This window comes from Petromyzon marinus, chromosome 57 (assembly GCF_048934315.1).
Source record: "Petromyzon marinus isolate PM22_M1 ecotype Great Lakes invasive population chromosome 57, UKy_Petmar_22M1.pri1.0, whole genome shotgun sequence".
NCBI classification, from domain to species: Eukaryota; Metazoa; Chordata; class Hyperoartia; order Petromyzontiformes; family Petromyzontidae; genus Petromyzon; species Petromyzon marinus.
In genome coordinates, this window is record NC_133723.1 from 1,960,998 (window position 1) to 1,974,740 (window position 13,743).

General features: G+C 52.2%; 1 protein-coding gene across 1 annotated transcript in view; it reads left to right on the forward strand.

Annotated features, from left to right (window-relative positions):
- The first annotated feature begins 684 nt into the window (after positions 1 to 684).
- CALML4 (calmodulin like 4) overlaps positions 685 to 13,743 on the forward strand; it is a 36,786-nt gene continuing 23,727 nt past the window's right edge. Inside the window, exon 1 of the mRNA XM_032944926.2 lies at positions 685 to 800. Coding sequence (XP_032800817.1) covers positions 798 to 800 — 3 coding nt within the window. The 5' untranslated portion in view covers positions 685 to 797. The remainder of the gene's footprint in view (positions 801 to 13,743) is intronic.

The following is a 13,743-nucleotide window of genomic DNA, read 5'->3' on the forward strand; positions in this document are numbered from 1 at the left end:
AGGGGCAAGTGCTGTTAGCGAGCACCTTTGAAGGCCGGAACGGTACACGAGGGGGTGGGTGGCCAGCACCACGCCCGACCGCCTTTGTCTCCCTAGTGGCAATGTTTACACACCGCACCAGGTACTCATTTGAGGCTGAGTCGACCTAGGGGAGGCCCGGGACCGGTTCAGATAATCGTCACTGGTGTTGGCCGTAAGCGGGAATCGAACCCGGGTCGCCAGGTTCATAGCGCAGCGCGCCAACCGCTACACTATCGCTCCCCACCCACACTCACGCACCAACACCACCTCCACCCACCCCAACAGACTCCACCCCCATCCACCTCCACCCACAGACCCCATCCCCACCCACCCACAGACCCCACCCCCACCCACCTCCACCCACAGACCCCACCCCCACCCACAGACCCCACAGACCCCACCCCCACCCACAGACCCCACAGACCCCACCCACAGACCCCACCCCACCCACCTACACCCACAGACCCCACCCCCACCCACAGACCCCACAGACCCCACCCACAGACCCCACAGACCCCACCCCCACCCACAGACCCCACCCCCACCCACCCACAGACCCCACAGACCCCACCCCCACCCACAGACCCCACAGACCCCACTCCCACCCCCACCCACCCACAGACCCCGGGGAGCCCGGCCACTGTGCGCGCCCTTAAGGGCTGGGGGAGGGAGAGAGGAGGGGGAGGGGGGTGCAGGGTGCAGGGTCCAGCCAGGCGGAGTGTATCCGTGTACCGCAGGCGTCGCCTCAAGCACGGAGCCCGCACAACCACGGAGCTATGGTGAATGGGGAGACTATGTCAGGATGAATAGGGAGACTGTGTCACGGTGAATAGGGAGACTGTGTCAGGGTGAATAGGGAGACTGTGTCAGGGTGAATGGGGAGACTGTGTCAGGGTGAATAGGGAGACTGTGTCAGGGTGAATGGGGAGACTGTGTCAGGGTGAATAGGGAGACTGTGTCAGGGTGAATAGGGAGACTGTGTCAGGGTGAATGGGGAGACTGTGTCAGGGTGAATAGGGAGACTGTGTCAGGGTGAATGGGGAGACTGTGTCAGGGTGAATAGGGAGACTGTGTCAGGGTAAATAGGGAGACTGTGTCAGGGTGAATAGGGAGACTGTGTCAGGGTGAATGGGGAGACTGTGTCAGGGTGAATAGGGAGACTGTGTCAGGGTGATTGGGGAGACTGTGCCAGGGTGAATAGGGAGACTGTGCCAGGGTGAATAGGGAGACTGTGTCAGGGTGAATAGGGAGACTGTGCCATGGTGAATAGGGAGACTGTGTCAGGGTGAATAGGGAGACTGTGTCAGGGTGAATGGGGAGACTGTGTCAGGGTGAATGTGGAGACTGTGTCAGGGTGATTGGGGAGACTGTGTCAGGGTGAAAGTGGACTGTGTCAGGGTGAATATGGAGACTGTGTCAGGGTGAATAGGGAGACTGTGTCAGGGTGAATGTGGAGACTGTGTCAGGGTGAATGTGGAGACTGTGTCAGGGTGATTGGGGAGACTGTGTCAGGGTGAATAGGGAGACTGTGTCAGGGTGAATGGGGAGACTGTGTCAGGGTGAATAGGGAGACTGTGTCAGGGTGAATGTGGAGACTGTGTCAGGGTGAATGGGGAGACTGTGTTAGGGTGAATAGGGAGACTGTTTCAGGGTGAATGGGGAGACTGTGTCAGGGTGAATGTGGAGACTGTGTCAGGGTGAATGTGGAGACTGTGTCAGGGTGAATGTGGACTGTGTCAGGGTGAATAGGGAGACTGTTTCAGGGTGAATGGGGAGACTGTGTCAGGGTGAATGTGGACTGTGTCAGGGTGAATGTGGAGACTGTGTCAGGGTGAATGGGGAGACTGTGAGGGTGAATAGGGAGACTGTGTCAGGGTGAATGGGGAGACTGTGTCAGGATGAATAGGGAGACTGTGCCAGGGTGAATAGGGAGACTGTGCCAGGGTGAATAGGGAGACTGTGTCAGGGTGAATAGGGAGACTGTGCCATGGTGAATAGGGAGACTGTGTCAGGGTGAATAGGGAGACTGTGTCAGGGTGAATGGGGAGACTGTGTCAGGGTGAATGTGGAGACTGTGTCAGGGTGATTGGGGAGACTGTGTCAGGGTGAAAGTGGACTGTGTCAGGGTGAATATGGAGACTGTGTCAGGGTGAATAGGGAGACTGTGTCAGGGTGAATGTGGAGACTGTGTCAGGGTGAATGTGGAGACTGTGTCAGGGTGATTGGGGAGACTGTGTCAGGGTGAATAGGGAGACTGTGTCAGGGTGAATGGGGAGACTGTGTCAGGGTGAATAGGGAGACTGTGTCAGGGTGAATGTGGAGACTGTGTCAGGGTGAATGGGGAGACTGTGTCAGGGTGAATAGGGAGACTGTTTCAGGGTGAATGGGGAGACTGTGTCAGGGTGAATGTGGAGACTGTGTCAGGGTGAATGTGGAGACTGTGTCAGGGTGAATGGGGAGACTGTGTTAGGGTGAATAGGGAGACTGTTTCAGGGTGAATGGGGAGACTGTGTCAGGGTGAATGTGGAGACTGTGTCAGGGTGAATGTGGAGACTGTGTCAGGGTGAATGTGGACTGTGTCAGGGTGAATAGGGAGACTGTTTCAGGGTGAATGGGGAGACTGTGTCAGGGTGAATGTGGACTGTGTCAGGGTGAATGTGGAGACTGTGTCAGGGTGAATGGGGAGACTGTGAGGGTGAATAGGGAGACTGTGTCAGGGTGAATGGGGAGACTGTGTCAGGATGAATAGGGAGACTGTGCCAGGGTGAATAGGGAGACTGTGCCAGGGTGAATAGGGAGACTGTGTCAGGGTGAATAGGGAGACTGTGCCATGGTGAATAGGGAGACTGTGTCAGGGTGAATAGGGAGACTGTGTCAGGGTGAATGGGGAGACTGTGTCAGGGTGAATGTGGAGACTGTGTCAGGGTGATTGGGGAGACTGTGTCAGGGTGAAAGTGGACTGTGTCAGGGTGAATATGGAGACTGTGTCAGGGTGAATAGGGAGACTGTGTCAGGGTGAATGTGGAGACTGTGTCAGGGTGAATGTGGAGACTGTGTCAGGGTGATTGGGGAGACTGTGTCAGGGTGAATAGGGAGACTGTGTCAGGGTGAATGGGGAGACTGTGTCAGGGTGAATAGGGAGACTGTGTCAGGGTGAATGTGGAGACTGTGTCAGGGTGAATGGGGAGACTGTGTCAGGGTGAATAGGGAGACTGTTTCAGGGTGAATGGGGAGACTGTGTCAGGGTGAATGTGGAGACTGTGTCAGGGTGAATGTGGAGACTGTGTCAGGGTGAATGTGGACTGTGTCAGGGTGAATAGGGAGACTGTTTCAGGGTGAATGGGGAGACTGTGTCAGGGTGAATGTGGACTGTGTCAGGGTGAATGTGGAGACTGTGTCAGGGTGAATGGGGAGACTGTGAGGGTGAATAGGGAGACTGTGTCAGGGTGAATGGGGAGACTGTGTCAGGATGAATAGGGAGACTGTGTCAGGGTGAATGGGGAGACTGTGTCAGGGTGAATAGGGAGACTGTCAGGGTGAATGTGGAGACTGTGTCAGGGTGAATAGGGAGACTGTCAGGGTGAATGTGGACTGTGTCAGGGTGAATGTGGACTGTCAGGGTGAATAGGGAGACTGTTTCAGGGTGAATGGGGAGACTGTGTCAGGGTGAATGTGGACTGTGTCAGGGTGAATGTGGAGACTGTGTCAGGGTGAATGGGGAGACTGTGTCAGGGTGCATAGGGAGACTGTGTCAGGGTGAATGGGGAGACTGTGTCAGGGTGAATGGGGAGACTGTGTCAGGGTGAATAGGGAGACTGTGTCAGGGTGAATTGGGAGACTGTGCCAGGGTGAATAGGGAGACTGTGTCAGGGTGATTGGGGAGACTGTGTCAGGGTGAATAGGGAGACTGTGCCAGGGTGAATAGGGAGACTGTGTCAGGGTGAATAGGGAGACTGTGCCATGGTGAATAGGGAGACTGTGTCAGGGTGAATAGGGAGACTGTGTCAGGGTGAATGGGGAGACTGTGTCAGGGTGAATTTGGACTGTGTCAGGGTGAATAGGGAGACTGTGTCAGGGTGAATAGGGAGACTGTGTCAGGGTGAATGGGGAGACTGTGTCAGGGTGAATGTGGAGACTGTGTCAGGGTGAATGTGAAGACTGTGTCAGGGTGATTGGGGAGACTGTGTCAGGGTGAATAGGGAGACTGTGTCAGGGTGAATGGGGAGACGGTGTCAGGGTGAATAGGGAGACTGTGTCAGGGTGAATGTGGAGACTGTGTCAGGGTGAATGTGGAGACTGTGTCAGGGTGAATGTGGAGACTGTGTCAGGGTGAATGTGGAGACTGTGTCAGGGTGATTGGGGAGACTGTGTCAAGGTGAATAGGGAGACTGTGTCAGGGTGAATGGGGAGACTGTGTCAGGGTGAATAGGGAGACTGTGTCAGGGTGAATGTGGAGACTGTGTCAGGGTGAATGTGGAGACTGTGTCAGGGTGAATAGGGAGACTGTGTCAGGGTGAATGGGGAGACTGTGTCAGGGTGAATAGGGAGACTGTCAGGGTGAATGTGGAGACTGTGTCAGGGTGAATGTGGAGACTGTGTCAGGGTGAATGTGGACTGTGTCAGGGTGAATGTGGACTGTGTCAGGGTGAATAGGGAGACTGTTTCAGGGTGAATGGGGAGACTGTGTCAGGGTGAATGGGGAGACTGTGAGGGTGAATAGGGAGGCTGTGTCAGGGTGAATAGGGAGACTGTGTCAGGGTGAATGTGGACTGTGTCAGGGTGAATAGGGAGACTTGTCGGGGTGAATAGGGAGACTGTGTCAGGGTGAATAGGGAGACTGTGTCAGGGTGAATTGGGAGACTGTGTCAGGGTGAATAGGGAGACTGTGTCAGGGTGAATGTGGAGACTGTGTTAGGGTGAATAGGGGATACTGTGTCAGGGTGAATAGGGAGACTGTGTCAGGGTGAATAGGGAGACTGTCAGGGTTAATGGGGAGACTGTGTCAGGGTGAATAGGGAGACTGTGTCAGGGTGAATGTGGATTGTGTCAGGGTGAATAGGGAGGCTGTGTCAGGGTGAATGTGGAGACTGTGTCAGGGTGAATAGGGAGACTGTGTCAGGGTGAATAGGGAGACTGTGTCAGGGTGAATAGGGAGACTGTGTCAGGGTGAATGTGGAGACTGTGTCAGGGTGAATGTGGAGACTGTGTCAGGGTGAATAGGGAGACCGTGTCAGGGTGAATAGGGAGATTGTGTCAGGGTGAATAGGGAGACTGTGTCAGGGTGAATAGGGAGACTGTGTCAGGGTGAATAGGGAGATTGTGTCAGGGTGAATGGGGAGACTGTGTCAGGGTGAATAGGGAGACTGTGTCAGGGTGAATGTGGAGACTGTGTCAGGGTGAATAGGGAGACTGTGTCAGGGTGAGTGTGGACTGTGTCAGGGTGAATAGGGAGACTTTGTCAGGGTGAATAGGGAGACTGTGTCAGGGTGAATGTGGACTGTGTCAGGGTGAATAGGGAGATTGTGTCAGGGTGACTTTGGAGACTGTGTCAGGGTGAATAGGAGAGACTGTCAGGGTGAATAGGGAGACTGTGTCAGGGTGAATGTGGAGACTGTGTCAGGTTGAATAGGGAGACTGTGTCAGGGTGAATTTGGACTGCGTCAGGGTGAATAGGGATACTGTGTCAGGGTGAATAGGGAGACTGTGTCAGGGTGAATAGGGAGACTGTGTCAGGGTGAGTGTGGACTGTGTCAGGGTGAATAGGGAGACTGTGTCAGGGTGAATAGGGAGACTGTGTCAGGGTGAATGTGGACTGTGTCAGGGTGAATAGGGAGATTGTGTCAGATTTCGATTTAAAGCTTTCGTGACTGCAATGATTCATCTTCTTTGGTTCTTTCGGTAAAGTCACGTAGAATGAGAATAAAATAATAAATTGATAAAATAAAAATAAAATATATTATTGTGTTATTTTATTTTATCAATTTATTATTTTATTCTCATTCTACGTGACTTTACCGAAAGAACCAAAGAAGATTGTGTCAGGGTGAATGTGGAGACTGTGTCATGGTGAATGTGGACTGTATCAGGGTGAATAAGGAGACTGTGTCAGGGTGAATAGGGAGGCTGTGTCAGGGTGAATAAAGAGACTGTGTCAGGGTGAATAGGGAGGCTGTGTCAGGGTGAATGTGGAGACTGTGTCAGGGTGATTAGGGAGACTGTGTCAGGGTGAATAGGGAGACTGTGTCAGGGTGAATGTGGAGACTGTGTCAGGGTGAATAGGGATACTGTGTCAGGGTGAATAGGGAGACTGTGTCAGGGTGAATGGGGAGACTGTGTCAGGGTGAATGTGGAGACTGTCAGGGTGAATGTGGAGACTGTGTCAGGGTGAATGTGGACTGTGTCAGGGTGAATGTGGAGACTGTGTCAGGGTGATTGGGGAGACTGTGTCAGGGTGAATAGGGAGACTGTGTCAGGGTGAATGGGGAGACTGTGTCAGGGTGAATAGGGAGACTGTCAGGGTGAATGTGGAGACTGTGTCAGGGTGAATGTGGAGACTGTGTCAGGGTGAATGTGGACTGTGTCAGGGTGAATGTGGACTGTGTCAGGGTGAATAGGGAGACTGTTTCAGGGTGAATGGGGAGACTGTGTCAGGGTGAATGTGGACTGTGTCAGGGTGAATGTGGAGACTGTGTCAGGGTGAATGGGGAGACTGTGAGGGTGAATAGGGAGGCTGTGTCAGGGTGAATAGGGAGACTGTGTCAGGGTGAATGTGGACTGTGTCAGGGTGAATAGGGAGACTTGTCAGGGTGAATAGGGAGACTGTGTCAGGGTGAATAGGGAGTCTGTGTCAGGGTGAATTGGGAGACTGTGTCAGGGTGAATAGGGAGACTGTGTCAGGGTGAATGTGGACTGTGTCAGGGTGAATAGGGAGACTGTGTCAGGGTGAATGTGGACTGTCAGGGTGAATAGGGAGACTTGTCAGGGTGAATAGGGAGACTGTATCAGGGTGAATAGGGAGACTGTGTCAGGATGAATAGGGAGACTGTGTCAGGGTGAATAGGGAGACTGTGTCAGGGTGAATAGGGAGACTGTGTCAGGGTTAATGGGGAGACTGTGTCAGGGTGAATAGGGAGACTGTGTCAGGGTGAATGTGGATTGTGTCAGGGTGAATAGGGAGGCTGTGTCAGGGTGAATGTGGAGACTGTGTCAGGGTGAATAGGGAGACTGTGTCAGGGTGAATAGGGAGACTGTGTCAGGGTGAATAGGGAGACTGTGTCAGGGTGAATGTGGAGACTGTGTCAGGGTGAATGTAGAGACTGTGTCAGGGTGAATAGGGAGACCGTGTCAGGGTGAATAGGGAGATTGTGTCAGGGTGAATAGGGAGACTGTGTCAGGGTGAATAGGGAGACTGTGTCAGGGTGAATAGGGAGATTGTGTCAGGGTGAATGGGGAGACTGTGTCAGGGTGAATAGGGAGACTGTGTCAGGGTGAATGTGGAGACTGTGTCAGGGTGAATAGGGAGACTGTGTCAGGGTGAGTGTGGACTGTGTCAGGGTGAATAGGGAGACTTTGTCAGGGTGAATAGGGAGACTGTGTCAGGGTGAATGTGGACTGTGTCAGGGTGAATAGGGAGATTGTGTCAGGGTGACTTTGGAGACTGTGTCAGGGTGAATAGGGGAGACTGTCAGGGTGAATAGGGAGACTGTGTCAGGGTGAATGTGGAGACTGTGTCAGGTTGAATAGGGAGACTGTGTCAGGGTGAATTTGGACTGCGTCAGGGTGAATAGGGATACTGTGTCAGGGTGAATAGGGAGACTGTGTCAGGGTGAATAGGGAGACTGTGTCAGGGTGAGTGTGGACTGTGTCAGGGTGAATAGGGAGACTGTGTCAGGGTGAATAGGGAGACTGTGTCAGGGTGAATGTGGAGACTGTGTCAGGGTGAATGTAGAGACTGTGTCAGGGTGAATAGGGAGACCGTGTCAGGGTGAATAGGGAGATTGTGTCAGGGTGAATAGGAAGACTGTGTCAGGGTGAATAGGGAGACTGTGTCAGGGTGAATGTGGAGACTGTGTCAGGGTGAATATGGAGACTGTGTCAGGGTGAATGTGGAGACTGTGTCAGGGTGAATGTGGACTGTGTCAGGGTGAATGTGGAGACTGTCAGGGTGATTGGGGAGACTGTGTCAGGGTGAATAGGGAGACTGTGTCAGGGTGAATGGGGAGACTGTGTCAGGGTGAATAGGGAGACTGTCAGGGTGAATGTGGAGACTGTGTCAGGGTGAATGTGGAGACTGTGTCAGGGTGAATGTGGACTGTGTCAGGGTGAATGTGGACTGTGTCAGGGTGAATAGGGAGACTGTTTCAGGGTGAATGGAGAGACTGTGTCAGGGTGAATGTGGACTGTGTCAGGGTGAATGTGGAGACTGTGTCAGGGTGAATGGGGAGACTGTGAGGGTGAATAGGGAGGCTGTGTCAGGGTGAATAGGGAGACTGTGTCATGGTGAATGTGGACTGTGTCAGGGTGAATAGGGAGACTTGTCAGGGTGAATAGGGAGACTGTGTCAGGGTGAATAGGGAGACTGTGTCAGGGTGAATTGGGAGACTGTGTCAGGGTGAATAGGGAGACTGTGTCAGGGTGAATGTGGAGACTGTGTCAGGGTGAATAGGGGAGACTGTGTCAGGGTGAATGTGGATTGTGTCAGGGTGAATGTGGAGACTGTGTCAGGGTGAATAGGGAGACTGTGTCAGGGTTAATGGGGAGACTGTGTCAGGGTGAATAGGGAGACTGTGTCAGGGTGAATGTGGATTGTGTCAGGGTGAATAGGGAGGCTGTGTCAGGGTGAATAGGGAGACTGTGTCAGGGTGAGTGTGGACTGTGTCAGGGTGAATAGGGAGACTTTGTCAGGGTGAATAGGGAGACTGTGTCAGGGTGAATGTGGACTGTGTCAGGGTGAATAGGGAGATTGTGTCAGGGTGACTGTGGAGACTGTGTCAGGGTGAATAGGGGAGACTGTCAGGGTGAATAGGGAGACTGTGTCAGGGTGAATGTGGAGACTGTGTCAGGTTGAATAGGGAGACTGTGTCAGGGTGAATTTGGACTGTGTCAGGGTGAATAGGGAGACTGTGTCAGGGTGAATAGGGATACTGTGTCAGGGTGAATAGGGAGACTGTTTCAGAGTGAGTGTGGACTGTGTCAGGGTGAATAGGTAGACTGTGTCAGGGTGAATAGGGAGACTGTGTCAGGGTGAATGTGGTCTGTGTCAGGGTGAATAGGGAGATTGTGTCAGATTTCGATTTAAAGCTTTCGTGACTGCAATGATTCATCTTCTTTGGTTCTTTCGGTAAAGTCACGTAGAATGAGAATAAAATAATAAATTGATAAAATAAAAATAAAATATATTATTGTGTTATTTTATTTTATCAATTTATTATTTTATTCTCATTCTACGTGACTTTACCGAAAGAACCAAAGAAGATTGTGTCAGGGTGAATGTGGAGACTGTGTCATGGTGAATGTGGACTGTATCAGGGTGAATAAGGAGACTGTGTCAGGGTGAATAGGGAGGCTGTGTCAGGGTGAATAGGGAGACTGTGTCAGGGTGAATGTGGACTGTGTCAGGGTGAATAGCGAGACTGTGTCAGGGTGAATAGGGAGACTGTGTCAGGGTGAATAGGGAGACACTGTCAGGGTGAGTGTGGACTGTGTCAGGGTGAATGTGGACTGTGTCAGGGTGAATGTGGAGACTGTGTCAGGGTGAATGATGGACTGTGTCACGGTGAATAGGGAGACTGTGTCAGGGTGAATGTGGACTGTGTCACGGTGAATAGGGAGATTGTATCAGGGTGAATAGGGAGACTGTGTCAGGGTGAATGTGGACTGTGTCAGGGTGAATAGCGAGACTGTGTCAGGGTGAATAGGGAGACTGTGTCAGGGTGAATAGGGAGACACTGTCAGGGTGAGTGTGGACTGTGTCAGGGTGAATGTGGACTGTGTCAGGGTGAATGTGGAGACTGTGTCAGGGTGAATGTGGACTGTGTCACGGTGAATAGGGAGACTGTGTCAGGGTGAATGTGGACTGTGTCACGGTGAATAGAGAGACTGTATCAGGGTGAATAGGGAGACTGTGTCAGGGTGAATAGGGAGACTGTGTCAGGGTGAATATGGAGACTGTGTCAGGGTGAATAGGGAGACTGTGTCAAGGTGAATGTGGAGACTGTGTCAGGGTGAATATGGAGACTGTGTCAGGGTGAATAGGGAGACCGTGTCAGGGTGAATAGGGAGATTGTGTCAGGGTGAATAGGGAGACTGTGTCAGGGTGAATAGGGAGACTGTGTCAGGGTGAATAGGGAGACTGTGTCAGGGTGAATGTGGAGACTGTTTCAGGGTGAATAGGGAGACTGTCAGGGTGAATGTGGAGACTGTCAGGGTGAATGTGGAGACTGTGTCAGGGTGAATAGGGAGACTGTCAGGGTGAATAGGGAGACTGTGTCAGGATGAATGTGGATTGTGTCAGGGTGAATGTGGACTGTGGCAGGGTGAATAGGGAGATTGTGTCAGGGTGAATGTGGACTGTGTCACGGTGAATAGGGAGACTGTATCAGGGTGAATAGGGAGACTGTGTTAGGGTGAATGTGGAGACTGTGTCAGGGTGAATAGGGAGACTGTGTCAGGGTGAATAGGGAGACTGTGTCAGGGTGAATGTGGACTGTGTCAGGGTGAATAGCGAGACTGTGTCAGGGTGAATAGGGAGACTGTGTCAGGGTGAATAGGGAGACACTGTCAGGGTGAGTGTGGACTGTGTCAGGGTGAATGTAGACTGTGTCAGGGTGAATGTGGACTGTGTCACGGTGAATAGGGAGACTGTGTCAGGGTGAATGTGGACTGTGTCACGGTGAATAGGGAGACTGTATCAGGGTGAATAGGGAGACTGTGTCAGGGTGAATGTGGACTGTGTCAGGGTGAATAGCGAGACTGTGTCAGGGTGAATAGGGAGACTGTGTCAGGGTGAATAGGGAGACACTGTCAGGGTGAGTGTGGACTGTGTCAGGGTGAATGTGGACTGTGTCACGGTGAATAGGGAGACTGTGTCAGGGTGAATGTGGACTGTGTCACGGTGAATAGGGAGACTGTATCAGGGTGAATAGGGAGACTGTGTCAGGGTGCATAGGGAGACTGTGTCAGGGTGAATATGGAGACTGTGTCAGGGTGAATAGGGAGACTGTGTCAAGGTGAATGTGGAGACTGTGTCAGGGTGAATATGGAGACTGTGTCAGGGTGAATAGGGAGACCGTGTCAGGGTGAATAGGGAGATTGTGTCAGGGTGAATAGGGAGACTGTGTCAGGGTGAATAGGGAGACTGTGTCAGGGTGAATAGGGAGACTGTGTCAGGGTGAATGTGGAGACTGTGTCAGGGTGAATAGGGAGACTGTCAGGGTGAATGTGGAGACTGTCAGGGTGAATGTGGAGACTGTGTCAGGGTGAATAGGGAGACTGTCAGGGTGAATAGGGAGACTGTGTCAGGATGAATGTGGACTGTGTCAGGGTGAATGTGGACTGTGTCAGGGTGAATAGGGAGATTGTGTCAGGGTGAATGTGGACTGTGTCATGGTGAATAGGGAGACTGTATCAGGGTGAATAGGGAGACTGTGTCAGGGTGAATGTGGAGACTGTGTCAGGGTGAATAGGGAGACTGTGTCATGGTGAATAGGGAGATTGTGTCAGGATGAATAGGGAGACTGTGTCAGGGTGAATAGGGAGACTGTGTCAGGGTGAATAGGGAGACTGTCAGGGTGAATGTGGAGACTGTGTCAGGGTGAATAGGGAGACTGTGTCAGGGTGAATGTGGAGACTGTGTCAGGGTGAATGTGGACTGTGTCAGGGTGAATAGGGAGACTGTTTCAGGGTGAATGTGGACTGTGTCACGGTGAATAGGGAGATTGTATCAGGGTGAATAGGGAGACTGTGTCAGGGTGAATGTGGACTGTGTCAGGGTGAATAGCGAGACTGTGTCAGGGTGAATAGGGAGACTGTGTCAGGGTGAATAGGGAGACACTGTCAGGGTGAGTGTGGACTGTGTCAGGGTGAATGTGGACTGTGTCAGGGTGAATGTGGAGACTGTGTCAGGGTGAATGTGGACTGTGTCACGGTGAATAGGGAGACTGTGTCAGGGTGAATGTGGACTGTGTCACGGTGAATAGGGAGACTGTATCAGGGTGAATAGGGAGACTGTGTCAGGGTGAATAGGGAGACTGTGTCAGGGTGAATATGGAGACTGTGTCAGGGTGAATAGGGAGACTGTGTCAAGGTGAATGTGGAGACTGTGTCAGGGTGAATGTGGAGACTGTGTCAGGGTGAATAGGGAGACTGTCAGGGTGAATAGGGAGACTGTGTCAGGATGAATGTGGATTGTGTCAGGGTGAATGTGGACTGTGTCAGGGTGAATAGGGAGATTGTGTCAGGGTGAATGTGGACTGTGTCACGGTGAATAGGGAGACTGTATCAGGGTGAATAGGGAGACTGTGTCAGGGTGAATGTGGAGACTGTGTCAGGGTGAATAGGGAGACTGTGTCAGGGTGAATAGGGAGACTGTGTCAGGGTGAATGTGGACTGTGTCAGGGTGAATAGCGAGACTGTGTCAGGGTGAATAGGGAGACTGTGTCAGGGTGAATAGGGAGACACTGTCAGGGTGAGTGTGGACTGTGTCAGGGTGAATGTAGACTGTGTCAGGGTGAATGTGGAGACTGTGTCAGGGTGAATGTGGACTGTGTCACGGTGAATAGGGAGACTGTGTCAGGGTGAATGTGGACTGTGTCACGGTGAATAGGGAGACTGTATCAGGGTGAATAGGGAGACTGTGTCAGGGTGAATGTGGACTGTGTCAGGGTGAATAGCGAGACTGTGTCAGGGTGAATAGGGAGACTGTGTCAGGGTGAATAGGGAGACACTGTCAGGGTGAGTGTGGACTGTGTCAGGGTGAATGTGGACTGTGTCACGGTGAATAGGGAGACTGTGTCAGGGTGAATGTGGACTGTGTCACGGTGAATAGGGAGACTGTATCAGGGTGAATAGGGAGACTGTGTCAGGGTGCATAGGGAGACTGTGTCAGGGTGAATATGGAGACTGTGTCAGGGTGAATAGGGAGACTGTGTCAAGGTGAATGTGGAGACTGTGTCAGGGTGAATATGGAGACTGTGTCAGGGTGAATAGGGAGACCGTGTCAGGGTGAATAGGGAGATTGTGTCAGGGTGAATAGGGAGACTGTGTCAGGGTGAATAGGGAGACTGTGTCAGGGTGAATAGGGAGACTGTGTCAGGGTGAATGTGGAGACTGTGTCAGGGTGAATAGGGAGACTGTCAGGGTGAATGTGGAGACTGTCAGGGTGAATGTGGAGACTGTGTCAGGGTGAATAGGGAGACTGTCAGGGTGAATAGGGAGACTGTGTCAGGATGAATGTGGACTGTGTCAGGGTGAATGTGGACTGTGTCAGGGTGAATAGGGAGATTGTGTCAGGGTGAATGTGGACTGTGTCACGGTGAATAGGGAGACTGTATCAGGGTGAATAGGGAGACTGTGTCAGGGTGAATGTGGAGACTGTGTCAGGGTGAATAGGGAGACTGTGTCATGGTGAATAGGGAGATTGTGTCAGGATGAATAGGGAGACTGTGTCAGGGTGAATAGGGAGACTGTGTCAGGGTGAATAGGGAGACTGTCAGGGTGAATGTG